The 25,758-nt window shown below is 57.5% G+C and overlaps 1 protein-coding gene across 1 annotated transcript; it reads left to right on the forward strand.

The window, feature by feature from the left end:
* Positions 1 to 894: 894 nt before the first annotated feature.
* Positions 895 to 24,247, forward strand: IL11RA (interleukin 11 receptor subunit alpha). Its single transcript, XM_057413653.1, has 13 exons — positions 895 to 1,032; positions 19,446 to 19,545; positions 19,836 to 19,896; positions 20,013 to 20,179; positions 20,320 to 20,434; positions 21,109 to 21,141; positions 21,488 to 21,651; positions 21,771 to 21,934; positions 22,036 to 22,177; positions 22,546 to 22,641; positions 22,831 to 22,930; positions 23,551 to 23,633; positions 23,725 to 24,247. The coding sequence occupies exons 2-13, from the start codon at positions 19,446 to 19,448 to the stop codon at positions 23,739 to 23,741; spliced, it is 1,242 nt and encodes a 413-aa protein (XP_057269636.1). The 5' UTR covers positions 895 to 1,032; the 3' UTR covers positions 23,742 to 24,247.
* The last annotated feature ends 1,511 nt before the right edge of the window (positions 24,248 to 25,758 follow it).

The raw sequence follows: 25,758 nt of genomic DNA on the forward strand, positions 1-25,758 counted from the left end.
TGAGGTGACTCACGGTGTTTATTGTGGGGTTGCAGATGTGTGCCAGGACACGTGCAAGGATGGGTTCATTATCGTTGTGTTGCAGAGGGGGGCTGCGACCCTGTTCATTGCACCATGTTCAGCGGGGAGGGAAATACAGGGACCATCCCATTTCTGCAGCATCACCAGCCATGATGGCATCACATCAAAGGGTTCTCCAGCATGTCCCCAGAACGCACGTGGCCCCAGGTGCCAAGGTAACGCTCCCAAGGGGTGCTCGCCGTCAGCTTTCCCATTGCACACTTTTAGCCTGCTTTTCTCCTCCCGAAAATTGTCAGTGATCAAACTGATAAAACCTTGGAAACGGGTTGGGCGATAGAGGGTTGCTTCAAAAGGGGCACACAAGCACACACCAAAAGCTGTGACGAGGAACAAGCCTTTCCAAGCCCTGGGGGCCAGATTTCACCCTACACATTCCCCATCAAATAAACCCTTACAAACGTAAACCCCAAAGAAATGCGCGTCCCAGGGCAAGGGAAACTGAGTCACGGGCAGGACCTGCCTGCCTCAGCTCCTCCAGGATGCTGGGAGAAGGGCAGGCAGGGATGGCGAACGCAGGACGAGCTGCCTGGAGAGGGCTGTGCACCCTGGGGCTGTCCCTGAGCCCCGGGGGGTACCAAGTGCCCCGGCCGGAGCGGGACGGCGAGCTCCGGGCACGGGATGAAGGGGGGACCGCGCATCCCGGGGGACACCGCGCATCCCCTGGGGACACCGCGCATCCCTGGGGGGCTGCGGGGAGCAGCCGCGGGGCCGTGTCGGGTGCGGGGGGCGGCTCGCAGACAGGAAGAGTCCCGGGGCGGTGGCGGCAGATTGGCAGGGCCCTGCTCCAATGGAGCGGCGGCGGCGGCTCCGGGCTTCGCACCGCCTGCGCTACCGGCCACAGCCAGCCCGGCGCGGGCGCTCCGCCGCCGGACCCGCTCCCGGCCCCGCTCCGCGCTCCGGCCCCGCTCCGCCGAGCGCCATGGACACATAGCCTCGGCACTACGCAGGAAGGTAGGGAGCCGTTCCCCCCTGCACACCCCTTCCCAAAAACAGGGACCGGCCGCCGCCCCGACGCCTCGGTGAGGAGCGCGCTGCTGCGGGAGGGCTGCCGGCGCCGCGCAGCAGGGGGCTTAAACCCCCCTCTCCCCCAGCCTGTTTGCTGCTGGTACGGGGGGAAAGTTGTGTGTGTGTGTGTGTGTGTGTTGTGCCCCTCGCAAAGTTACAAGAACTTTTCCTCTCGCTTCTCCCCCCGCCTGCCTCTGGGTATCTGGTGCTGCTCCCCCTTTCCCCCACCTCCCCGGAGATGCTCGGGGGTTGGATGGAGTTGTCGGGGTGGGATCTTTAATCCCGTTCCCCAGCCTCCACAAATGCTAAACCCCGCATCGAGTTTGGACCCCTTTCCCCCCGGTTTTCTCTTCGGGAGTAGTTGTCTGAAGAAAGGCTGGAGCAACACCAGGCAAGCGCCGCCCTGTCAGGGCCCCCTCTTCTTCTGGGGGGTCCAAGGAGGAAAAGCTGCTCCCAATTACGAGAGGCGCGGGAACAGGCGCTTTCCCATGTGCGGGCACTGGCAGGGCTCTCCGCCTGTCTTGTCCCTCTTTGCATCGGGTGCCGTCTCAAATCACGACTTCTCCGTGCTGTGCCGGCCCCTGCGGTGCCGAGTCCCGGGCTTTGCCCACTGCCACTTCGCAGGCTGGCTGTGTCATCCCCAGGTCCCCTCTAGGCTGGTGAAGGGTGTCAAAGGGGACCACGGGGCTGAGACTGGCTCAGACATCCCTGACAGCAAACCGAGACCCCATTGTGTTGGTACCTAGGGGTACCTTGCCTCGGGTCTCCATGGGGAGAAACCCAGAGCTGCGACAACTCATAGATGAATTGCTGTGCCCAAACTGGTGTTGAACTGACTGGTGTTGATAACACAGCCAGTGCCAAGCCGGCCAGGGCTGGCCAAGCACCTCTGGTGCCAGGACGGGAGGTGCCCGCTTGGTACAGGCTGCAGCCACATCTGGCTGTGGTGTTTGCAGGAGGAGGTGGGGTGTTTGCACTATGGCTGTTTGTAGGAGGGCAGGTTGCAGCGTGGTTATGCTACGCGGAGCCTGTGGCATCCCAGCCTGGCGCAGGGCAGAGGAGGTCCACAGGGAGATGTGAACTGGTGGAGGTCCCTCCAGGGCCAGGGTTGGGGATGGGACATAGCTGCAGTGTCCTCCCAGCAATCACACATCCTCTGCTGCCAACCTGGCCCTTTCTGAGGGCAGTGAAAGGGGCCATATCACCTCTCTGGAGAGGTGCGAACTGACCTTGGCAGGCAAAGTGAGACTGGAGATGAGGGACGGGGTGAATAATGACAGCGGGGTTGTGCGCAGGGTTGGACATCACCCGTAGAGGGTGAACAGGGGGTGTGGGCTGCAGTCGGACGGTGGGGACCGGTCCCAGGAGGTGCAGCTGAAGGCAGAGACTGCCTGTAGGGAGGTGGAAGAAGAGCAGCTCTGGTTTTGCCCTTCCTCCTGCTCCATTAACAGGAACCGCTCAGGGAGGGGAAAACTTGACATGATGATATCTGATAAGCCACTTTTTCCCTGTCCCAGAGAGCCGTCTTGGCAGCAGGGGGAGAAGGATGCTTGGCCAAGTGCTGGCCATAGAATCATCATAGAATATGTTTGTGAAGGATGAATGAATGACTCACGGCACAGTGAGTCTCCCTGCCGTCTTTATCAGGGCAGCAGTGGTGGTTCCCTTTTGCAGCTGATGGGCTTATCAGAAGCCTTAAGCTGAGTGGGCACCCAGGCAGCCCACACTTGCATCCCCCAGCCTTGCATCTCCCTTGCCCTTCTACCCTGGCTCACCTGGACCATCCTAAATGGGGAGGCCCCCATGGATGGTAGCAGTGCATGGCACTCTCCCCCCACCATGAATTATCTGAATGCTCACTTCAGACCCTCTCTTTCCACTCCACTCTTGTTCAAAGGCAACTCCAAGCTCTTCCTGCTCACACAGGGCTCAACCTCCCTTCAGTTTCCTGCTGAGTGCGTTCCTGGAGAGCTTATTCCCCCATGGGAATTGTGCCAACATTGTGCTTTTAGTTCAAGACCTCTTCTCCCTCTCCGGTGTTTACCCTGCTGTATTTATAGCTTCCTTGTTAGGTTAAACAAGCCAAGAGATTCTTGCATCTTCTTCTCCCATGGGTTTAGATCTGGAGGAAAACCCCGTGTGAGATGCTTCCCGCAGGAGAGGGCAGGTGCCAGCTTGTGGTTCTGCTTTACTCCCTTCAGAAGATTCTGGCACCTCTCCCAGTTTGTTTCCCCTCTTCTTGTTCAGGCGTGGGATGGGGTGGCTCTACCCCTGCTGACAATACAGCCAAGGACACAGCTTGGATGGGATGGGAGCTCTTTCCTACTGGTGATGCGCAGGGGCCTTGCCAGCATTTGGGGTGCTGATACAAAGCCAGCATCAGGAATTAGCCCTGGGATGTCTGGGGTGACTCGCTGGGATGTTTAGAGAGCTTTTGGTTTTTCTAAGTGTTCCTGTGGTTACAACAGCATTGCATGTGTGAAAATCACCCAATCTCTCTGGCCGGGGATGTAGTGACCTTACAACCCGAGTTGCTACCAGCAAATCTCTCTGCACCTCCCAGTGATGTCTTTCGCCTCCCATCCAGGCTGTGAAGGTGGGAAGGGTGCAGATGCCTCGCAACTGTGGTTGAGTCGTCTTCCCCAACAGCCAGATTCCCATAGACTGTTTCCATGGAAAAAGGAAAATTCCTCTGGAAATTAGAAGCAGGTTTGCCGTGTCAGGGATCAGCGTGTTAATAGGAATTATCTCTCAAGCCTGGCTGCTTCCCAGGTATCTGAGTCACCCTGGCATGGGGTTGGGATGGGGTGAGCTTCAGGCTCTTTTGGATGGTCACAGCACCACAGGCCCTGGAGCATGCACTGAGCTCTCTGGTACAGGCAGAGGGCTGGGCTGAGAGGTGCTGTTCTTCCTTCTCTCCAGTGGTGTGAGTCTGGGTCATGGAAAAAAAACAATGGCAAAGTTCTCTTCCTCTTCTGGTGTTTGCGGTGGGGGAGGTCCAGGAGAAGAAGGACAAGAAGTCTGTCAAGACCTGATTCACTTCTATGCTATCAGGACTGTGTGTGGTGTTTGCATCTGACAAGTGGAGCTTGGCTTGCTCTAGTGGGGATTGCTCCTTGCTGAAAAAGCTTATGAGGGATTTTGGAAGGGTCCGTGCAGAGCAAGGTCACATCCACCAGTGCCCTGCTCATACTTGTTTCCTGAAGTTGATTTTGGAGAGCACAAGCAAGTTGAGGTTGACTGAGGGTGAGACCTGGTGTGGTTCGATGTGAGACTGGCCTGTGCTGGTGGCAATGGTCAGGGGACCACAAGTAATCAACCAGGACAGGGGAGGATGCTGAAAGTGTTTTGGAAACCAACCCAGGGCTCCCCAGAGGGTGCTCAGCTCTGCTCCCCTCCTTTCAATATGGAGATGGTCAAAATAGAAGCAGCATAATAAAAATGGTTATGGACCTGCTGAGATTGCCATATAGGGAGCAGTGGAAAAGTTTAGGGCTCCTTCACCTAATGAAACCCTGACGGTGGAAATAAGGTCATTTGGGCATCTTCTGGTTTACCCTACCTCCTACAGTGAAAACAAAAGATGCCGAGCCGTGTTGAAAAGCCGATGCTGGAGACACACCAAGGGGGAGAAAGGATGGGCGAAACTGCTGGTTTCCAGGAAGCATCATCTCTGTGGCAGCTTGGGGAGGGTCGTGTGTCTTCGGCAGAAAGGGACTGACCCCCGGTCCCATCCCACTTCGAACAGAGCTCAGAGCTGCAGCCCTGGGGGTGTGGAAGCGCACATGGGACACAGTGGGGCTGGCACAGCATTCCTGGAGCACATTCCCGCTGGCTGGTGCGGCAGTGCCCTTCCAGCTGTTTCCTTCGCCTTCCTGTGCTTTCACCAGCCCCTTCCTTTGGGACCATGAGCTTCATCCTGGCCAGACCGATAGCAGCAGCTGGAGCCAGGGACCTCACCAGCCCCTCTTTGATGAAGGTCAACACAGGCACCAACTCCAATTCAATAACAGTGCGATTCAGCCCTTGCCTTCCTGCAAAAGGAGCTATGAAGAAACAAGAAGAGCCGTGATTCAGGGTCTCTATCGCGAGCCAGCCCAGCATCGTGCCCGTGTTGCGACAGAGCTCCCGACAGCTGTGCTGCAACAGCCCCGCAAAGGTCCCCAGGGATGGCTCGGCCGCAGTGGCTCGGCTTGGCTTTGCGAAAGCCGCTGTCACGCAGGGTGTCCTGGCCAGCTGGCATGTCCCCAGACTTTCTTGCAGGGCCAGGGCCAGCCCCCAGCTCCTAGGGAGGTCTGCAGGAGCCTTTCCTTTGCTTTCCATGAGTTTTGCCCGAGGCCCCAAGTCTTAGGAGGAGCTGGTGGACCCGACCAGCTATTGCTCCATCCTTGTCTTGCAAGGGCCAGCCTGCAACCCTGGGGGGTTTCTTGGTGCTTTGGCAGATTCTGTTTTTTTTTAGCTCCTGCCAGGCTCCCAGGGGGCTGTTTTGTAGCTCCCCCATGGCTGCTCCACCCCATCCCAGCTTTGGGTTTTGCTGTTTTATAGCTGGAGCATGGATGCGCCTGCAGAAACATCCCTTTTCCCTGGCCTCCCCAATCACATCTGACTCTGTTTCCCCCCTCCAGCTGAGACTGTTCCCATGGTGCACCGCAGTGCCCAAAAATCAGCTCTGTGCTCTTGTCCTGGGCTGCTGTGTTCCCCTCCCTGCAGCACCAGGGCATGCAAGGAGCAGGATGCAGTCCCCCAGTGCCTATAGGGAGCAGCCAATATGAGCTCCAGAGGGGCTGGTCTCTTGAGCATCCTGTTGACACAGCTCTTGGTCTACTGCACATCCCCATTCCTCCTTCCCAACTGCGGGCTGCAGCTACGTGCCAGGCTTCTCTGTCAGCTTCAGCAGCTGGGTGGTTTGCTCCAAAGATGCTTTGGAGGGCTCCACTCAGCCCATGAGGTCCTGAGGTTTGGACTCAGAGTGGTCCAAAAGGAGGATGCTGAGATGCCTGGGCTCAGATGGAGTCGCAGCAGTGCTCATGTTGTGACCTGGGATGGGTGAAGGATGTAAGCAAGGCAAGGTCCACAGGGGAGCTCATCTTGGTTTTCACCCCTGGGGTGCAGCTGGAAGAACAAGACAGATGCTGGGGCATTGTGTCTTGCTGCATCCCCAGATGATGTCCCATGAAACATGTCTCCAGCAGGATGGTCAGTGGTGATCCACAGAGAATTTTCTTTCTCTAGTGCCTGGAAAGGTCCCTAAGAGCTTTTTTTTTGCACATTTACCCCATCTGCCATGAGCAGAGGGATGCTGCAGCAGCATTTAATCCTCCTGTGGCACACAGGGGACCTCAGCGACGTGGCCACTGCATCTCCATCATCATCAGCGTTTCAGGGATGGCAGTGAGCACCTCTTCACCATCCCTCTCCACAACCAAAGGAAGGTGGAGCAGAGCCAGAGGTAGCATTTGCATCCAGCTCCATGAATTTCCAATTACCAGCTCGCCTTGCCACCGCACGAGAGGCTCCTGCACCTAATTTTTGGTGAAATGATCCATTTTTCTCAGTAATTTAATAGCGTGGGCAGGCTGCTTGCTGACCGGGAGCCAGCAGCCAGCACCGAGGAGCCTGTGTGCCGGGCTGCCGACCGTAACCACCTTCCCTGGGCGACGCAGGAATGCTGACCTAATAGAAAAGACATTTAAAGAGGAGTTATGGAGAGTGGCTCGGCTTGGATTCGGCTCACACGCACAGCTCCTGGCTGCAGAGGGGTCTCTCCGTGCCCCGGCAAGTTGTGGGTACCAGCACCAGCAGAAGGGATATCCCCAGTGGGAGCCGAGCAGCAGGGCCCAAGCCCTCCTGGCTGTCAATCTGCACAGCAGCTGCTTTATTTTCTGGATAAAAAGGCTGCTTGGGGAAGGCTGTTCCTGGGGCTGGGTTCAGCGCCCGGCTGCGGCTCTCCCAGGGCTGGAAAAGCCGTGGCGCTTCGCTCTGACATTTTCCAAATGAGATGTTTTGATTTTTTTTTTTTTTTTTGATTTTTTTTTTCTTAATTTCATTTCATTCCCCACCCCAAGGTAATGTTTGGAAGCCAAATTTAGCTTGATTTAACTCAAACCATTTAAAAAAAGTAAAACCACTGAAAACCAAACAAGGCCTATCATTTAGAACAAAATGTTTTGGTTTTCATTTTCCTTTTGGCACACAAAACACAAACTTCTTTTTTTTTTTTTTTCTTAGTTTTTCCATTTTCCTCTTGACCCACAAACAATTTCATTACATTTTGCTTTTTGTTCTTCCTGGTTGTTTCCCAAAACCACATCATGCGCTGTGGCTGGGGGGCGGGCAATCTGCTCCTGGTGGGATGGGGTCCTGGTGTGGGTGCTTCCCCATAAAGGTCAGAAGGATTCTGAAAGGAGAAGCAGGAGCTGCTCTCCCTGCTGCCAGCACTGACTCAGCTGGGAGCTCCTTGTGGAAAAAGGGAGGCCCGCAGGCATGGGATTTGGGATTTGGGATTTGGGTCTGTCCCAGCTTTCCTAGGGTGATGTGAGCCCTGGGGCTGAGCCCTGCTGGTACCTGTGTATGGCTGTGCTATGAGTGCTGTGCCCTGCTGCTGGGCATCCCCTCTGGGAAGGGCGAGCTCTGGCATTGCCTTCTTTCCTTGTTTATTCAGGTTTAAAATTAATCCGACCTTCTTCTGCTCAGGCTTGTGCAAACACAGCGTGTCCCTGAGTGGGGACCTCCTGCCAGCCCAAGGGCAGCCCTTTCTGTCCCCACACTGTGCTGATGCTGCTGTGCCCGCTGGGTGAGGTCCCCACATGGACCTGGGTGCTGGGGGTGCTGGGGATAGTGGGGTGCACGCTCTTGCTCTCAGCACGCCAGCCTCCTCCTGGCAAAGACAGCTCTGGGCGTAAATCAGTGCACAGTTAATCCTCTGGGGCAGGCTGCCAGGAGGCTGAGTGCCCAGATCCGGTGTCTCTGGACTGGGTGAAGAGTGGCTGCAATGCCTCCATCCCGGGCAGCCCACACGTCACAGCCAGACATCATTCCCCCAGCCTTGACCCACTCTTGTTGCCTTCCAGCCCAGCCCTGTGTCCTCCATCCTTTGCCAAATCTCAGCTTTCCACTCTGCCTCAGCTTCACTGGGGGCTGCCGGCCAGGCAGAGAGCAAGGAAAGGATAATGGGGAGCAGCGCCAGGGCCAGTTCTAACGCAGAAGCAACCGCCCGGCTCATCCACCACCTGATTTGATTTGATTCCCCTCTCAGTGCCTCGCTGCATACCACAGCCGTGCTTTTTATAGCCCCCAGCTGCAGCCTCGGCGTGCTCCCGGCCAGCTCCCTGCTGCGGTCCCGCTTGCTCAGTGCCAGCATCCCTGGCCGGGGCAGGGGGGGAATGGATGGATGACATCCCCGGGGTCTCTGTGGTGGTTCAGCAAGAGGAGAGCACGGGCTGCAGAGGAAGGCAGATAATTAAACCCTAACCCAGAGCCACGCTCCCGTGCCGGCGGAGGCGTTTAAAGAGCTGCATTAGTCACCCCCATCGCAGCCGGCGCGTGCCGCGTGCCAGGTCGAACGCCAGCAGTGGTGGCCCGTCCTTCACCGTCCCCTCTGGTGCTGCCCAGGCGTGATTCCAGCCGGCCAGAGCCACCAGCGCCTTCCATAACCCATGGCTCTCCCAAGGGGGGTGTCAGCAGTCCCCCATCCACTCCTAGTTACCCGACGGGCTCTGGCATGGTTGAACTGCTATGAGAGAGGTTAGAAGGAGGTTAAAGGTTCCTCCCTGCTCCCCAGGATTGCTTTTATGAGTGCCTGGAGTTTGCTGCCGTGTTTCCACATCCCACAGCTGGGATGCTGCTGTGGGGTCCAGAGTGTGTAGAAGAGATGTACGGTTCTGTTGTCAGCTGCATCACTGGAGCATCCCTGTGTTGGGATGTGGGGTTTGCAGAGTGGGGGAAGCCAGCCAGCAGGCAGGGAGCAAGCATCCTCGCTGGGAAGCAGCGAGGGGGGGGCAGCAGCTCCCTCCCTATGCTTTCTCCAGACATGATTTCACCACCGCAGGGAGGGAGCGAGGCCAAGGGACAGGCCCTGCTCGCCTTGACGGCACCCGCATTGCTTGCTGGGGTGTTACTCATTTGGGCTGTGGCTGGGGACAGAGTGTACCCAGGTCCCCACAAGCTGGGGGGGGGGGGGGGGGCGACAGGGGGCTCAGTGAGCCTGTGCTTTGGGGTGCTGCCAGGGAAAATGGGGAGGGAAAAGGGCATGGATGAATAGGGGGCTTCAGGCTCACAGCCTGCTGTCCCCTCCTTGACGCCAGTGGTGAAGCCAGACGTGTGCTGGGCATGTCCAGCTGAGCAGATGGGGCCAAGATGGGGCCACTTTCACCAGGATGGTGCCTGTGGCTGCTCCCTAACGTCCTGGTGTGATTTTTCAGAGCTGGGCATGGCAATGTGGAAGCAGAGGAGATGCTGCAAGGCGGCAGCATCCCGCTTCATCTCGCTTCATGGATCTGGGGGACATATCCCAAGAAGGGGGCTCCTCTGGGAGGAAATCCTAAGGTGCCACAGAGCCACATGGGAGCCTCCCATGGCCACTCACCCTGGACCAGCACCCGAGTATTGAGTGCCCGGGGCTAATTTTAAACCTTGGCCGAAACACCGTGCGGCTTATTCTGCCTCCGGCAGGGAGGCAGGGAGAGGCCAGGCAAAGAAATAGCAGCGGTGCTGCCATGTGGCTGCTGCCAAGCAGCTGGGGCCGGGCAGCCTTGCCTGCACACAGGCAGGGGAAGGCAGGGAGCTGTGGAGGCGTGGATGTGCAGGCATGGCTTTTCCAGAAGTCCAATTTCAACCCGGTGCGGGTGGCTCCAGATTGGGGGGGGGGTTAGGTCCCTTAAATCTGCTGCCTCCTAATGGTGCTGGGCTTCACTTTATGAGGGTTGGGGTCTCATTGGCAACACCCCAGTCCTTGGGCAAGCAAGGGGTGGCCGGGGGGGGTTCGGGAAGGGAGAGCTGCTGGTGCTGCCGGCCAGGTGCCGAGCATGCCGGGAGAGGGGAAAGCCTGGGAGACTCGTTCTGAAACAAGGCTGCCCTTTTATTCTCCTTTACGACTGCATTTTAATATCCACAAACATCCCTCCCTCCCCGTGCTGCTGCCAGCAGAGCCTGTATCGCCTGCGCTTGGCCTGCCGAGAAACCCCGGCCAAACCCTGGGCCCCAGCACAGGGGAGAGGATTATTTCCCTCCCACCCCCCTCTTAATATATGTTTTCTATAGCTCTAATTGGACGGGCTTGAGCCCCGGCCAAGGCAAACACACCTGGGGGAGCCTCGCCTTACAGACCCCATCTGCTGTGCTGGGGGCTCTGCTCCCTACACAACTGCTGCCTGGCCCCTTTATAGGGGAGGGGGCTGCTGTAGGGGTGGGGGGGGTAGGACCGCTCCCACATCAAACCACCAAACAGCCTCTGTGGAGGAGGAGAGCCCAGAGAGGCGGTGCAAGGAGATGGTGCAGAGGCAGCAGGGGTACCTGCAAGAGCCCTATCCTGCAGCAAGACCCCCATCCGGCGTGGAGCTGAGGTATTTCCCCCCACTAGGGTGCTGCTGGACCCATTAGGGTGCTGCAGGGGAGGGATGCAGTGGGTATCAGCAAGGGTTTGCCCTCTTGGAGTGACAGCATGGGTGCATTAAGGGGTGGCAGCCCCCGGAATCTGCATGTGTATGGGCAGGGAGAATGTGGGGGCTCCCATGGTGTCTGTTAGGATGTGGGATTACCTATCCAGTGACACCCATCTGGGAAGCATTCAGGAAGGCAAGCAGAGGAAATCAGCATGCCAGGCCACCACAATGATTTGCATTGACAGCCAAATCTGGGCTGGGCTGAGCTTTGGGTGCTTCTTCCGTGACTGCTGGCTTGCTTCTGAGGCTTTTTGTCTGGGCTTTTCTCGCTTCTGTTGTTGCAGGGGCCACCCCTGGTGCCTCCATTGTCAGTGGGATGAGCAGTGCTGGCGTCCCCATGCCAGGGTCCCATGAGTTTCACAACCACATCTGTGCCTAGCCAGGGCCAAGAGAGTTTTTGTGGGCCTCTGCTTGGCCACACTGGGGTCCCACCTCTTCTGGGACTGGGGTGAACACCCTGACAGTGGCTCAAGGAGGTGTGGAGGCACCCAGCACCATGGTTCATCCTAGAGGATATTTCTTCCTGTCTTCCATGTGCCATCTCACCATCTCCCAGGGATGCGCAGGGAACAGTGCAGTGACCCCGCTCCACCCTTAGGGAGGGATGCAGTACATCATCCTTCCTCCATCTGCCCTGACACCGAGCAGGCATCACTGCTGCAAACTGCCCTCCTGTGGTGCCACTGACTGCTCCAAGGAGGAGCTCTGGCAGCCACTTCACCCTCTCAAATATGGCTGGTGCTGCAGGAATACAGGCTGCAAAGGGAAACAGTGTGCTTATAATACACACCCTCCCAATGCACTGGAGTGCTTTGCATGAGCATTGCCATCTCAGTGCAGTAACAACTGCATCAGCAGCTTAAAATGTAAAGAATAGGATCTGGCCTCCCCAGGACCTGCTGTCAGATGGGTTAGGGGGATCACACAGGCTGGAATGTGCCTCTGTCCCCCTACAACCAGTGTGCAAGGCAGGAGGGATTCCCTGTGCATAGAGGGAACTTCAAGGCACAGCCCTTGGTGCCTCCAACCCGAGCCAGGGCTGTGCAGAGGGCAGCTGGAGTGTTTGTGCAGGGTTTCGGAGCTGCCTTGGCCTCCGGTCAGAGCAGGCTGCAAAAGGAACATTTCGAAATTCTTCTGGATGAGGAAAATTCCACGGGCAGCCCCCCTCCGGAGAAAGTTTGGGATGGCTGAAATGTTTGGAGTGAGAGGCTGCTTGCTTTTGTTTACTCTGAACTATAACATTGGATGCGGGGGGGGGGGGGGGGGTACCCAAAAAGGGAAAGAAAAGAGACAATAGGAGGCTGTAAACAGAGCTGGCCCGGAGTGGGACCGGGGCATCTCTCCAGCGCTGGGGAAGGAGATGTGTCAGCATGCTCACTGCATTGCCCTGCTTTCTCCCCCGGCTCAGATACGTTCACACTTAATCTGTCAGGAGAACTTGGCTGGGGTTTTTTCCCCCAGCACAAAGGGAGCTGGATGGTGTTTTTCCAACCTTCTCAACTCAGGCAGGGCTCTGCCACCAGCCTCTCCTGCCCCAGCTTTTCCCCACTTCTTGCCTCTTCTCCACCTCTCCCTATGGCTTGGGGGCTGCCATCTGATTGACCTGACATGAGGTATGGGGCACGGATGTTGCTGCAGTGAGGTGCTTTCCCAGCATCCATCCCTGCCTTCACCTTGGAGAAGCTTGCCTTCAAGCTTGGAGAAGACAGGCCGTGGTTATCCATCCCAGCAGATACCAGAGCCTGGCGCCAGCATCCCCACATCACACATTGCCGAGGGGTCCGCAACAGCCGTCCTCTCCCCACACACAGAACCTGACAGTGGGGTGCAAGGGGTTAATGGCTTTGGTGGTGGCTTTATTTGGCCACCCAGGTGGCATTTAATGGCACCTGAAATCCCTCCCTGGCCCAGAAGGGATTTTGTTTTGCAGAAGCAGCAACAGCAAATGACTAGCTGGGGGAGCGTGTGTGTAAGGTGAGCTGTTTGTTTTGGCACTGCCACCCTGCAGCAGCGCTTTGGCTGACCCGGGCACCTTCATGCCTCTGGGAAGGAGTTAAGCCTGACAGCTCCTGGGCATCAGCCGGCTTTGGAGCATGGGGAAGGTTGTGAGGAGCACCAGGCAGGGGGATGCTGTGGGGTCCCTCTCCTGCTTAGGGCTCCTGGTGCCAGAATGGAGTCCATCAGGAGAAGCTGGGATTGTGTAGACCATTCGCCTCTATATGTCTGTTATGGAATCACAGAATGGTTTGGGTTGGAAAGGACCTTAAGATCATCCATGGGCAGGGACACCACACACTGTATCATGTCCCCCAAGGCTCTGTCCAACCTGGCCTTGAACAGTGACAGGGATGGATCATTCAGCATGTCCTTGGCCAATCCATTCCAGTGCCTCACTGCCCTCACAGTAAAGAACTTCCTCCTTATATCCAGTCTAAACTTCCCCTGTTTAAGTTTTAACCCTTCACCCCTTGTCCTATCACTACAGTCCCTAATGAAGAGTCCCTCCCCAGCATCCCTATAGGCTCCCTTCAGATACTGGAAGGCTGCTATGAGGTCTCCACGCAGCTTCTCTTCTCCAGGCTGAACAGCCCCAACTTTCTCAGCCTGTCTCTGTACAGGAGGTGCTCCAGTCCCTGATCATCCTTGTGGCCCTTCTCTGGACTTACTCCAGCAACTCCATGTCGATGCTGGGGACACCAGAACTGCACACAGTGCTCCAAGCGAGGTCTCATGAGAGCATCTTCCTTACATATATGGATGCATAAGACTTGTATCAGCCCTAGGGCCAGCTTATGGGGGAGTTTGTTCTGTGGGATGCAGATGCTGCTGGGGGTGAAATGCCAGGCGCAGTCTGGTACCCGGCGTTGTGCCGGGAGCTGCGGCTTCACCAAAACTTGTGCCAGGCTGGGCTGAGCCCAGGACTAGAAAAAACATCCCAAATCCTAAAAGAGGAAAAGCCTTTCCCACCCTGCTCTAATCACAGGGTGGCCCAGCTCCATTGCCAGCAGGTCCCACCCGTGTCCCTGCATCTGGCACCATGCCTGTCTCCATCCTTCAAACCTGTGCCAAGGGCAGTGGCGATGCAGCCCCCCCCAGCTCCATCCCAAAAATAATCTCCCAGCTATAAAGAAACCCACCAGCACTACAGCTACAGCCCGTGGGTTTCTTTACAGACCAGAGATTATTTTTAGGAATGACTCCAGCACGTGGCTTTGGGGAGGGGGGAGCGTGGGGATGGGGATAGGGATGGAGATGGAGTGGGGGGCCCTTCTTTCCCCATGCTGAATGCAGCACTGCCAGCTGGCGTGGCCTCGGGGCTGCTGGCTGCTAACAGAGCCCTCGCTGTTTTGGCCCTTGCCGATGCCTCCGGTTACAACCAGGAGCCAGAGACTTCTTCCCATGGGATGGAGCAGGGGAGGGCAGGAATCAGGGAGCTGGGGTGGGAGTTTCCTGGCCCGGGTAAGAGCAGAGCCTGACCTCCATGAAGCTGGTGGCATGATGAGGTGTGCAGTGGGCCCCTGGACCCCGAGCACAGGGTTCCACTAGTAGCTGCCAGCCCCATGGAGGAGAGAGGTGACCCTTAGGATATGGGGTGGGCTTGGACACCAGTGGTCAGCCAGGCATTGGCAGGGGATGTCTGGATTGAATGGGGATGTAGATTGTATCTGCCTGTGGAGATGAACTGATTCCCCAGGTAGAGCTGGGATTAACCCAGTGTTTGAGTTGAGCTGGGGTTAACCCCAGTCCTGGGCTGCATTGGATTTAACCCCACAGCTGGACTGACTAACTCCATGATTGGGTTCTGCTGGGTTTGATTCCATGTTTGGGCTGAGCTGGGAATAGCCCCACTTCTCAGCTGCATTGGGTTTAGCCTTGCATTTGGACTGTGTTGTAGTTAACCCTGCATTTGAGCTGAATTGAGGATAACCCCACTCCTGAGCTGTGCTGAGTTTAACCCCACATTTGGACTTCATAACCCTGTGTTTGGGCTGCTCTTAGTCTAACCCCACATTCTGACTGAGCTGGGTTTAACCCCACTGCTGAGCTGAGCTGCATTTAACCACACATTCGGACTGCACCAGATTTAACCCCAAATTTGGACTGCACTGGATTTCATCCCATTCCTGGGCTGAGCAGGACTTAATCCTGCTCCTCAGCTGCATGGAATTTAATCCCATATTTGGGCTTTCCTGAGTTTAACCCCGCTGTAGGACTCTAGTAGGTTAAACCCTGCATTCAGGCTACTCCTGGCTTACTGAACTGCACTGTCCTCACAGGAAAAGGTTGCAGCTTGTTTTACTGGTTTAACTGGGGTAATTCCAGTGTGCTGGGTTGCAGGGCTGCAGTTGTGCATGTGTTCGTGCTGGTTTAGCCTAGCCTGGTGTGAGGGCCCATGGGTGCTCAGCACCCCACCAAAGTGGTGCCAAAGCAAGCAGTGATTTGAGGTCCCCAAGGCACTGGAGGGGCTGGGCACAGCAAGTGGGACATCACCCCAGCAGTGCCCAAGGTGGGTGCTGCTGGTGGTCCTGGGGCCTATGCATGTCCCCAGTGGCCCTGGAGGTGATGGGGGACATGCTTCTGTCCCTGCCACAACCCTTTGCTGTTCTTTCTCTGTTCACCCAGTGGTTGTGAGAGTGCATTTAGGAGACAGGGATGGCTGGTTGCAGGGGACTGTCCCAGCAGCAGGGTTGGTGCTCCCCCATCAACCTGAAGCCACATGATGATGGAAGTCACCAGTGCAGGGGTGGGATGATGAAAGGTTTCTGGTTAGATCTGTAGCCATGGGGATGGACTAAGGCCAGGCTGTGGCTCCTTAGAGCAGGGCACTGTGCTCATAAAAGCTGCCAGGAGGAGAGGGGGTTAGTGGGGCTCTGTGCTCGTAACCCTGCAGGAAAGCAAGAAAAGGGGAACTCCTGCTGCTTGGAAATGCTGCTGCCCTTGGCCACAGGACGTGTTTCCCACAGCTGGAACTGGCAGAGAGGAGGGTCTTGGGTGCAGGGACAGGGATGCTCCCCCAGCTCAGGGGCAGGAATCATAGGGTCACAGGATAATTAGGGTTGCAAAGGACCTTAACATCATCTAGTTCCAGCCCCCTGCCTTGGGCAGAGATACTTCACGCTAGACCATGTCAAATACCATCTCTAGGGCATTAGAGCTGGCCAGCATCAGGCATTGCCTATTGAGAGAAGCTTTTTGCAGGTAGGCAACTGCAGCAGAGCTGCCAAGTGCTCTTGGGTTTTTATTTACCACATCTCTATAGCAGCGATGCTGCCCCAGGCCACACTGCAGAGAGGTTAGGAGGCACCCAGCTTTCTGTGCTCAGTGGGGAGCATCCCTTTCCTCCCCAGTGCCGTCTTCAGCCCTGCAGCATGGCATCATCTCTTGTGTCCCCCTCCCCACCACCCTCAGCTCTGCATGTGGCTCATTCCCTTTGAAGAGAGACTTCAAATGAAGCAAAGGAAAAAAAGGAAAGAAACCCAAAACCCACTGTCTTTTCAAAGCACTGAGCACAATGGAAAGTTAGCCTCCCCCAGGAATCTGCACTGGGCTTTGCCAGGCCACAGCAGAGTGGCCATGCTGGGGGGACTGTCACACCCCATATAGGCATCAGATCTGGTGCACATGGCTGTGATTTTGGGGGGTGTTTTGGCTCGCTGCATTTCAATTTGGATGCAGGAAGGGGGTCATAGCAGGCTTTCTCCACAGAAACTTGTGGATGAGGTCAGGCTGGACAGCAGGGCTGGTGCAGGGTGGAGAGTGGCACCTCGTGTTCCTGGCTCACATCCATGGGTGCTATGCATAGCCTGGTCACCCTTGTGACCTGAGCATCCCATGCCAAGGGAGCAGGGTCTGGCACCACTGCCCTCTCTGCGGGCCAAGCCACAGGCCCAGGCTGGGTCCCTCTGCCCCGGCCATGGCCATGGGAGGTCACCCAGCCCTGGGCAGCCGTCTCTCGGGCTGGGATTAGCATGTGGGGAGGAAGAAAAGCTCTGATTGTTCCCTCTGTCCCGGCTCGGCTCCAGGACCACTGTGCTGGGACTCCCTGTCCCTGGGATGTGTCACCGCTGTGCAAGCATAGAGGGATGCTTTCTCTGCCTGCGTGCCCCATCCATGGGGATGCAGAGACACTAAGGAAGGTGGCCTGGCAACACGTGTGTTTGTTTGCATGCATGCTTTCCCCTTGGCAAGGAGTTTGGCTGCATAAAGCTAAGGGGATCCTATCTGGGCAGGCTGTTTGGAGCACTGCCTGGTCTGTAGTGCTGGCTCAATGCCACACTGAGGCAGGCGAGGGCTCTGGGTCTTCCCCTGCTCTGCGGCTGCTTCCCCTTTTGTTTGTGGCCGTCGGGCAGGCAAAGAAGGGTTTACCCTGATTCTCCTCTCTGCAGTGGTGCTTGGTCATGGCTAGGGTTTGGCAATGGTCAGGCAGGTCATTGAGTAACCCAATGCATGTGTCCAGGGAAGGTTTGGTGCTGCATTCCCCCCATGCTGCACTGTCAGGGCTGGGCAGTGAGCAAAAGAGCCCATCTGAGGCAGGAGAGGTCATAGGGAGCTGGGCTGAGGATGGGGAGCACTCGGGGGGGAGGGCTGGGACAGAGGATGCTGCAGGGTGGGAGGACATGCATGGGGTCACTGGGGAGATCAGGGCTGGGATGCAGCTGGGAATGGGGTCTGCAGAGGTGTTCTCTGCAGCCACACAGGGGTCTGGGGTGCTCTGGGCTGTGCCTTCAGCTCTACATTTATCCATGTAGGGAAAGATGCCTCTCAGCATCGTGGCTGCAGTGTCATTTCCAGACTGGTCAGGTCTCAGTGGCCCTGAGACTTAGCAAACTTGTGTCATCAGAGAGCCAGCACCCAGAGCACATCCCCTTGCCACAGAGCAGCATGAGGGGCAATGGGTGCAGCAGCTCTGCCTTCACCCTCTGCAGTGTTTGCATGAAAACCCAGTCAGAAGAAGAGATGATTCTATTTTAAAGCTATTTCTCCCATCTCCACACTAACACACTCTCCCTGACACTCCCCCCTCTCCCTTCCCTAAACACCATCCCCTTAACTCTGGTCCACGTGGTGTTTGGAGTTATTTTTGGTGCTGCTCTTAAGTGTATTTTAAGTCTTCTTTTTTTTTTTTTCCTTCCATCACCAAAATATTTTACTTTCAGGCCAAACGTTCCCAGTTAGTTACCAGCATAGTTTTGGCAAGCACCTTTTAACTGAAGTTTCCCGGGAGTGTTTCTCTGGGTGGTTTGGTAGGAAAAGCTTATGACAGTCTCATGAAATTATTTGGGCTTGGGGCTTGTGTTTGAGGCTGCCTGGCTTGTTCAGGGCAGGGTTGATGTGGGCCCTGCACGCCTTCCCTCCCTGCATTCCCTGGCTGCAGCACATTGCCTTGTAGCTCTGTTTGCTTCACCACACTGTTTGCTCTGTGGCCATGGGCACTTGCCCACGGGAGAGGAGCTAGCATTGGCTCTGGGGTGCCTTTGCTGGGCTGGAGCATCCCTGCCTGGAACCCCTTGGCTGTGGAACCTGTGTGACTGAGGATTTACCTCCATGAGCTGCAGCCTGCTCTTAGGGCTGACAGTATCCACGTAAATAAACGCTTCTACCCATTTGTGAGGGGTGGGCAGGGGGTTATTCCAGGGAAAAATGATTCATCCACCTGTGCCTGCTGGGAGCAGGCTGTTAGGGACAGTGTGACGCTGATGATATGCATGGCGTGATGCTGGCCAGGATGGATGCCCTGAGGTGGTGCTGGCTGGCACAGACAGGGTGACGCTGGCTGATACACGCGGGCCTGTGGAGGTTGGAACAGATGCCTTAGGACAGTGTTGGTTGGCACAGACCGGGTGATGCTGCCTCTGGTGAACAGAGTGATGCTGGCTGGCATGTGCAGGGCAGCGCAGTCTGGAGTGGATGCCTTAGAGCAGTTCTGGATCGGCTGGGCTGGCCATGGTGATGCTGGATGGTATGTGCAGAACAATGTAGGCTGGAATGGACACCTCAGGGAGTGGGGAGACCCCACTCTATGGGTGAGGTTGGCCATGGAGAGTTAGGTGCACTGACAGCATTCCACACAGTTCTCACTCCTGACCTACTGGTGAACTCTGAATGGGAGAAAGGGATTTCACGGCCATTCTCCCTGAGTCCAGAGACCCTAAATGGCCTGGAAGGGCACAGACCTGCACTGATCAGCCCTTTGGTGGGTGCAGGGATGGGCAGGGATGTGGGAGGCCAACCTGCCCCACTCTTGATATGGCCAGAACTGTCACGGACCTGCTCTCCCTGGCTGTATGAGCCTCTTCTGATCTAACTGCTGTCTCCTGCCATGTAAATATAGGCCAGATTTTCTCCTTATTCCTTTCCTGCTCTGCCTGCACTAGCTCACGTCTCTGGCACAGGACAGCAAAGGCAAAGAGCCCTTGGTCACACCAACCCATACAGCCCCAAGCTCCCAGTCCGTGTTTGCCCTGCATTCTCCTGGCATGGGGACACCTTGGCAGCTAGGGACTAGATGTGACAGTGGCACAGACCCTGCCAGCTGTGGTCCCAGTGTCACAGTCCCTGTACTGTGCCCAGCGGGATGGGATGAGGCAAGGGGAGGATGCGGGGTGCCTGGTCCTGCAGGGATGCTCTGTGCTGTGGGCACTGCTGGCCACCCCATTACAGGGGTTAATGCCCTCTCCCTTCCCTCTCTGCCTCCTCCAGATGCGCAGTCCCATCCCAGGCCTGGGCAGGGTGATGGTGTTCCTCACAGCATCCCTGGCATCAGCCTCCCTCGCCGTCCCCAAGGGCTGGGGAGAGGAAGGTGAGCCCGCTGCGCAGCACCCCATGTCCCAGCCATGGGGTACCCCATTCCCCTAGTCAGGGCATACACAAAACCCCATGGCAATGGGTGCCATCTGGCCAGCATCCTGCTGCAGCTGCCCATTGCCCAACTGGGACCAGTGCTTCCCAGTCCCACATGGTGGTACCTGCATGAAGCAAGACCCCAAAGTCAGCACCCAGCTCCCCAGGGGGGTACCCCAGGCTGCTCAGCACCCAGCCCTGGCACGGTTTGGTGCTAACACCCATCTGGGGATCTGTGTGTCCCTTTAGGTGTGCAGTACGGACAAGTGGGGACAGACGTGACCCTGTTGTGTACCGGTGCCCATGCTGGGTAGGTCTTTTCCACGCACACCACGGGATGTGTCCAATGGGATGACTTGCATGGTGAGCCTGGGGTGACCCAGCGTCCCTGTCCCCAACACCCCCTGCACGGTCTCTCCTCCCCAGCGCTGTGGTGCAGTGGAGACGGACAGATGCTGCAGCACTGCCGGAGGGCTCAGTCATCCATCAGGGAGCCCTGGTGCTGCCTCAGGCCAGCCTGGCCACCACGGGAGCCTACAGCTGCCATGGCGAGGACGGTGGCCTCCTGCACGCCGTGTCCCTGCAGCTGGGATGTGAGTAGCGTGCCCATGGGCTGGGGTGTGTGGGGTGTGCAGCCCCACCAGGACAGGTCTGTGAAAGGGTTACCAGGAGGGGACTCTGCAGTGACAGGATGGGGCCACCCTCGCTGACTGTTGCTTCCCCCCCACCCCAGACCTGCCGGGGGTCCCCTTTGTGTCCTGCAGAGCATCCGACTATGAGAATTTCTCCTGCTCCTGGACCTCCAGTGTGGAGACCTTCCTCCCCACCAGATACATCACCACCTACAGGTGATGTATCCCTATAGGGCACGGGCTTGGGGGGTTACAGGGTGCCAAGGGTAACCACCAAATTGTGGTGGCCATCAGGGGTTCATGCTTGGGGGTGAGCAGAGCACCAAGCACTTGCTTGCTCCACGGTGGGCCCCAGCAGTGTTGTGAGGCAGCACAAGCAGGTTCCCTCCCTGCCCACGGCTCTGCCAGCACCAGAAGGGCCGTAAAAGAGAAGCAGGTCATCCTCAAGCTGCCGAGTGCTTCAGCATGCTTCGGGATGAAAGGAACCCTGACAGCGTTGCTGCTTCTAATTATCCCAGCAGGCCAAATTAGTGGGCTGCTTTGAAGTGAGACAGAGCTCATAAAGCACAGCCCTGCTGCAGGCTGCAGGAGCAGGGGCTGGGGTGTGCTGGGGAGGGAGCATCAGGGGTTCAGCAGGGAGGGGTGGTGGGAAGCAAATGGCCTCAGGGCTTAAGGGAGGGCAAAGCCAGCTAACGGTGAGCTGCTTTTATCAGTGTCCCTGTGGCTTTGCTGGGACTGCCAGCTCTGCTCACCAGCAGGGATGGGCATGGTTTTAGCTCTGTGCCCCTTGCCATGTCACCCATGTGGCAATGGGGGCAATGGGGGTGCAGTCACCTTTCATGCCGTTCCCTCATCCTCACTGTCTGCTTTTTCATCTCTCTTTGTGACAGGAAGAAATCGCTGACAGGTGAAGAGAGGCGGAGGTAGGACTGATTCCCACTCTCATCCCATTCCCTGGGGAATTGGTCCCTGTCCCAAAGGCTCTGCCACTGTCCTCAGCAGGGTCCCCAGAGTGAGGGCTACCCATATCCATAGCAAGAAGAGTTTGCCCCAGGGGGGGACCTTTCCAGAAGGGACTTTGGGCTGGGATGGAGACATTCATTCATGCTCAGAGGGACATGCAGAGCTCTGCAGGGTCAAGGGCAGCTCAGCTGTAGCAGGGGCTCCTCCACCAGGCTCTTGGCATTGGGGTGTCCCCACATGTCACCAAGAAACTGCCTATGCGTGGCAGGTGGGGGGACACATCACCAGTCTGCCTCCCTGCTGCAGGAACAAGAACGGGCACATGGGGCCGTGCCTGCAGGATCCATCCCGCCCCGGCACCTGCACCGTCCATGGGTCCGAGTTCTGGAGCTCCTACCGCCTGAACATCACCGAGGTGAACCCCCTGGGCTCCAGCTTCCGCCTCCTGGACGTCACCATGCAGGCCATCAGTGAGTCCATATCCATCTGTCTGTCCATGCCAGTGTCCATCCACCCCATGCGAAACCAGCTCTGGATGGCAGCATGGCAGCCCTGTGTCATGGGGGCTCCCTTATCCTCTCCTATGCAGTTAAGCCAGACCCTCCGGAGGGCTTGGTGGTGGAGCCCATCCCCTTGGCCCCACGGAGGCTCCTCGTGAGCTGGAAGTACCCCTCCTCCTGGCCCAAGGAACCCCACTTCCAGCTCCGATTCCGGCTGCAGTACCGGCCCGTCATCCACCGCTCCTGGTCGGTGGTAAGCAGGGGGTGAGGAAAAGCAAAGCTGTGGGCACAGGGCAAGGGAGGGCTATGAGGGCTGCCCCAGCCTGCCCCACAGCTCCCCTTTGTTCCATGCAGGTGGAGACAGTGAACCTGTCCGAGGTGATCACAGATGCCTTTGCTGGGCTGGAGCACGTGGTCCAAGTCAGCGCCAAGGATTTCCTGGATGCGGGAAACTGGAGCGAGTGGAGTGCCGAGGCCCGGGCAACGCCAGCCAGAGGTGTGAGGGGGACAGGCTGCAGCCCCAGCAGCCCTATGGGGTTGTGTCATCCCGCCCTAGAGCCCCTTCAGCACCTGCACCTCCCCAGCCCCTTCCCTATGGCACCAATTCCCCCCAGATATCACCCAGGCTCCTGATGTCCTTTAGACCCAAGAAGCTGGTCCCATGAAAAGCTGACCCCATGTGCAAGGCTTTTGTAAGGGGACAAAGCATCTCCCAGCCCCACAGCAGCCATCAGGGGATTGCCCCCCACAGCCTTAGGGCAGAGAAGGGCTCCAAGAGCACACTTCTAGCACCCTTGGGACACAAGGGCATCCTTCTTTGGTCCTTGGCTGTAGGGTGGGTGTCTCTCACCTCTGTCCTTGCAGACCTGGTCACCACAGCGAGTGAAGAAACCACTACAGACACCAGCCTGGAAAGCCTGGCCGAGGAGCCCTCCCAGGCTCCCAACCCTGAGCCCATCAGTGAGTAGAGCTGGGGGTGGCGGGCAGCAGGGCCAGGCTGGGCTCACGTGCGGCTGAATGTCATGGGAACGGTCTCCTGCCCCACGCCTGTGTGTGTTTGGGGTGCTGGGGTGTCCAGGAGCTTCCAAAGGCTCCCTTGGATGCCAGTGGCTGTGGCATCCCCAGGCCATGACAATGTCTCTGCCTCAGACCGCAGCGAGCCCCTGGAGAAGACGGTGGTCCTGGTGTCCCTTGGGATCTTCGCCTTCTTTGTCCTGGCTGCTGTTCTCATCGTCACCATCCTCATCTGGTAGGTTGGGTTGTGAGAGGGAGAGGACTGTGTGATTGCTGTCTCCATTCCACTCCATCCCTTGAACCCTCAGCATGACGTACCCCATGTCCCCCCTGCTGTGCTTTGGGGCCCTTGCCCGAACAGACTTGGTGCCATCCCCATAAGGTAGTTTATGCTCCCCTTGCCCCAGTGCCATATCAATACACCTTCCCAGCACACCCCACCATCTGCAGTACTGCCCAGTCTGCTGGGGTCTTTCTCCTGAGCCCACATCTGTGGGACCGTTCTCTGTATACCCAAAGATGCTGCTATTAACATCACCCCAAAGGGTCTGAGGGCTCTCATGCTCCAGAGTCTGCACCAAGACCTCTCCATTTACCTTTCCTATCTGGGATTCCTGTCCTTGGGTCCCCTCATCCCACACAGCTGGGCTCTCCCTCCCATGGTGTGGCTATGCTGTTAGTCCCTATCCCCATCCCAGCTCTGCTCTATTAGCTCCTGTATCCCTGGAGCTGACCCATTGGATTGGCTGGGCACAGCTGGATGGGGATGCAGAGTGGAACTCCTGGGGATGCGGGCAGTCCTGGTGCCAAGGGGGGGTTGCTTGGGGTCCTCAGCCACCACTGCTCTGTCCCCAGGCTCCGGGTTAGGAAGCACAGCGAGGACAAGACCAAACCCCACAGCTTCTTGGTTGCTGCCACCCACTTGAAGGCACTACCGAGTGAGTCGGGGTGCAGGGGGTGTGATGGGGGGAATGCAGGGGAGGGAGTGTGGGAAGTGCCCTCCTCAACCCCTGCCTTCTCTCTCGGCAGAGGCCCAGATTTTGTAGTGATCCCTGGCCGACCCCTGCTCCCTGCGCCCGCTGTCCCATGCGTGGAACTTGATGCCACTGCTGGTCCCCAAGGACCCCACGCTTCCCGGGTCGCCCCACGGCCATGGACATTGCCAGAGCAGCCCCCAGCACCCTGGGGATGCAGTATGGATCCTAAGGAGAGAGGTTGTGCTTCCAGAAGCTTTGGGCTGCCCATGCCCGCCCGGAGCTGTCTGGAGGCACCTTGGACTCAAGGCAACGGGGCCAGCCCTGCTGCTGAACACATGGGGATAAGAGGCTGAGCCAGCCGTACCTCACTGCCTAGTGTCGAGGGGGACTGTGCGTGCAGGCTCCTTGGGGTGCCGGGCATCAGTGAGCAGGGGGTGCTGAGCCCTGCCCGTCACCCCTCACCAGCCTGCAGAAGGGACCCCCCCAGTCTGCCTGCCCCTCTCCCGCATGCTGTGCCTGGAGAGCACAGTGGTTCCAATAAAGGGGATAGTGTTGGCACTGTCCTGGCAAAACCAGCCTCGCGGATGGAGCTGCATCAGGGGAGAAGTGAGTGGCACGAGGAGAGATGCCACCCTGGGGATGGTCCCCATACAGGTCAGTCTTAGCCCCTCCAAGCACCACTTGCTGAGTGCTGTAAGAGGATGCAGCAGATGCCTGAGACATCTCCCTTGTCGTCGCCAGCCCAGCAGCAGGGACAGGACCCTCTACACAGCCCCTCTAACTCAGCATGTGGCCCCCTCCCCGCGCTTTGACCCAGTCCCTCTGATTGCTTCCATGTGTTGGCATCTCCTGATCCCCGTGCTCAGCGCCAGCAGCCCAACAAGATCCAGATGGGGAGGGTGGAAATGGAGGCAGCGGCAGTGTGGGGAGCACGAGGAGTGGAGCCAGCGTGGGGTGGGCCCCTGCTCCTGCCTGCTGGGGAGATGCTTCACTTCCAGTGGGGCCCCTTGGGCTGCCCTTAAGCTCTCTAGAGTGGGGGACAACTCCTGGAAGGGTCATCATGGGGACTGGGATGGAGGGGACAGGGGCAGTGCCTTTTGCCAACGGCTTGTGTGCCCATGGACACTTCTGCCCTTGCTGGGTGCCCCTGTACTCCCACCCCAGCTGCAGGGGCATGGGGGCTGCCTGTGCCGTTGCTTGGCTTTGTGGGATCCTGGCCCCTCATTGCCCTTTGTGACCATGCTCATCCTGGATGGAGCAGTTGGGGGTCAGCCCTCCAATCTACAGCGTGCTACTGTGGTGGCACCATCCTTGGGCAGGAGCAGGGCTCTCCATGGAGCAAGTAAGGCAGGTCACAGGTGGGAGGTGTAAGGGGACAGATTCTGACTGGGCTTCTGAGCCCAACAGCCACATCCTCTTTCCTAGGGACAACCCAGAACTCATCAGCTCCAGATGCTCTGGGCCCCAGCATCCAGCCAAGCCAGAACCCTTTCTGAAGTGCCATGGTCAGCATTATCTCACCTCAGTCCCCAGCATAACATGGGCAGCCCTTTCCACTTGGAAACCTGCCCTTATCACGAGCAGATAGCACTCCCCTGATGCTATGCAGGAGCTCAGGGCTGTGATTATCCATAGGATACTGTTGTACACGAGCGATGTCCATCCCATAGCTGTGGCTGCAGCATTGCACACTGAGATCTGGTTTACGAGCACCTGGTGCTGGTTTAGAGATTGATGGCTGCTTGAGGCACACAGCAGTGGCTCTGGCCCCTGTATCCTGCCTGCTTATAAACTCCAGAAAGTCGAGGCGTGCGCTGAACAGGACGGGGTTGTTGTTGGCTGGGGGAAGCAGAGACCACCAGAGCCTTGCATGCCCATGAAGCAACGTGCGCCTGCATTGTGCAAGCTCAGGTGGGTAAATGAGAAATGACAGGCAGAGGTGACCCATAGCAGTGCTGTCCCCACGTGCCAAGCCCTGTGTGCTCTTCCATAGCTGGTTGGGGTTTTACTGGTCAGATAGTGGGGATGCCCAGTTCCAGTAACCAGGGCAGCTTGAGGGCAGAAGATGCTTATCCGGTCCTCATCA

Source organism: Pezoporus wallicus, unplaced genomic scaffold (genome assembly GCF_028554395.1).
Source record: "Pezoporus wallicus isolate ANWC-B61680 ecotype Strahan unplaced genomic scaffold, APGP_CSIRO_Pwel_v1 contig_8776, whole genome shotgun sequence".
Classification (NCBI taxonomy): Eukaryota; Metazoa; Chordata; class Aves; order Psittaciformes; family Psittacidae; genus Pezoporus; species Pezoporus wallicus.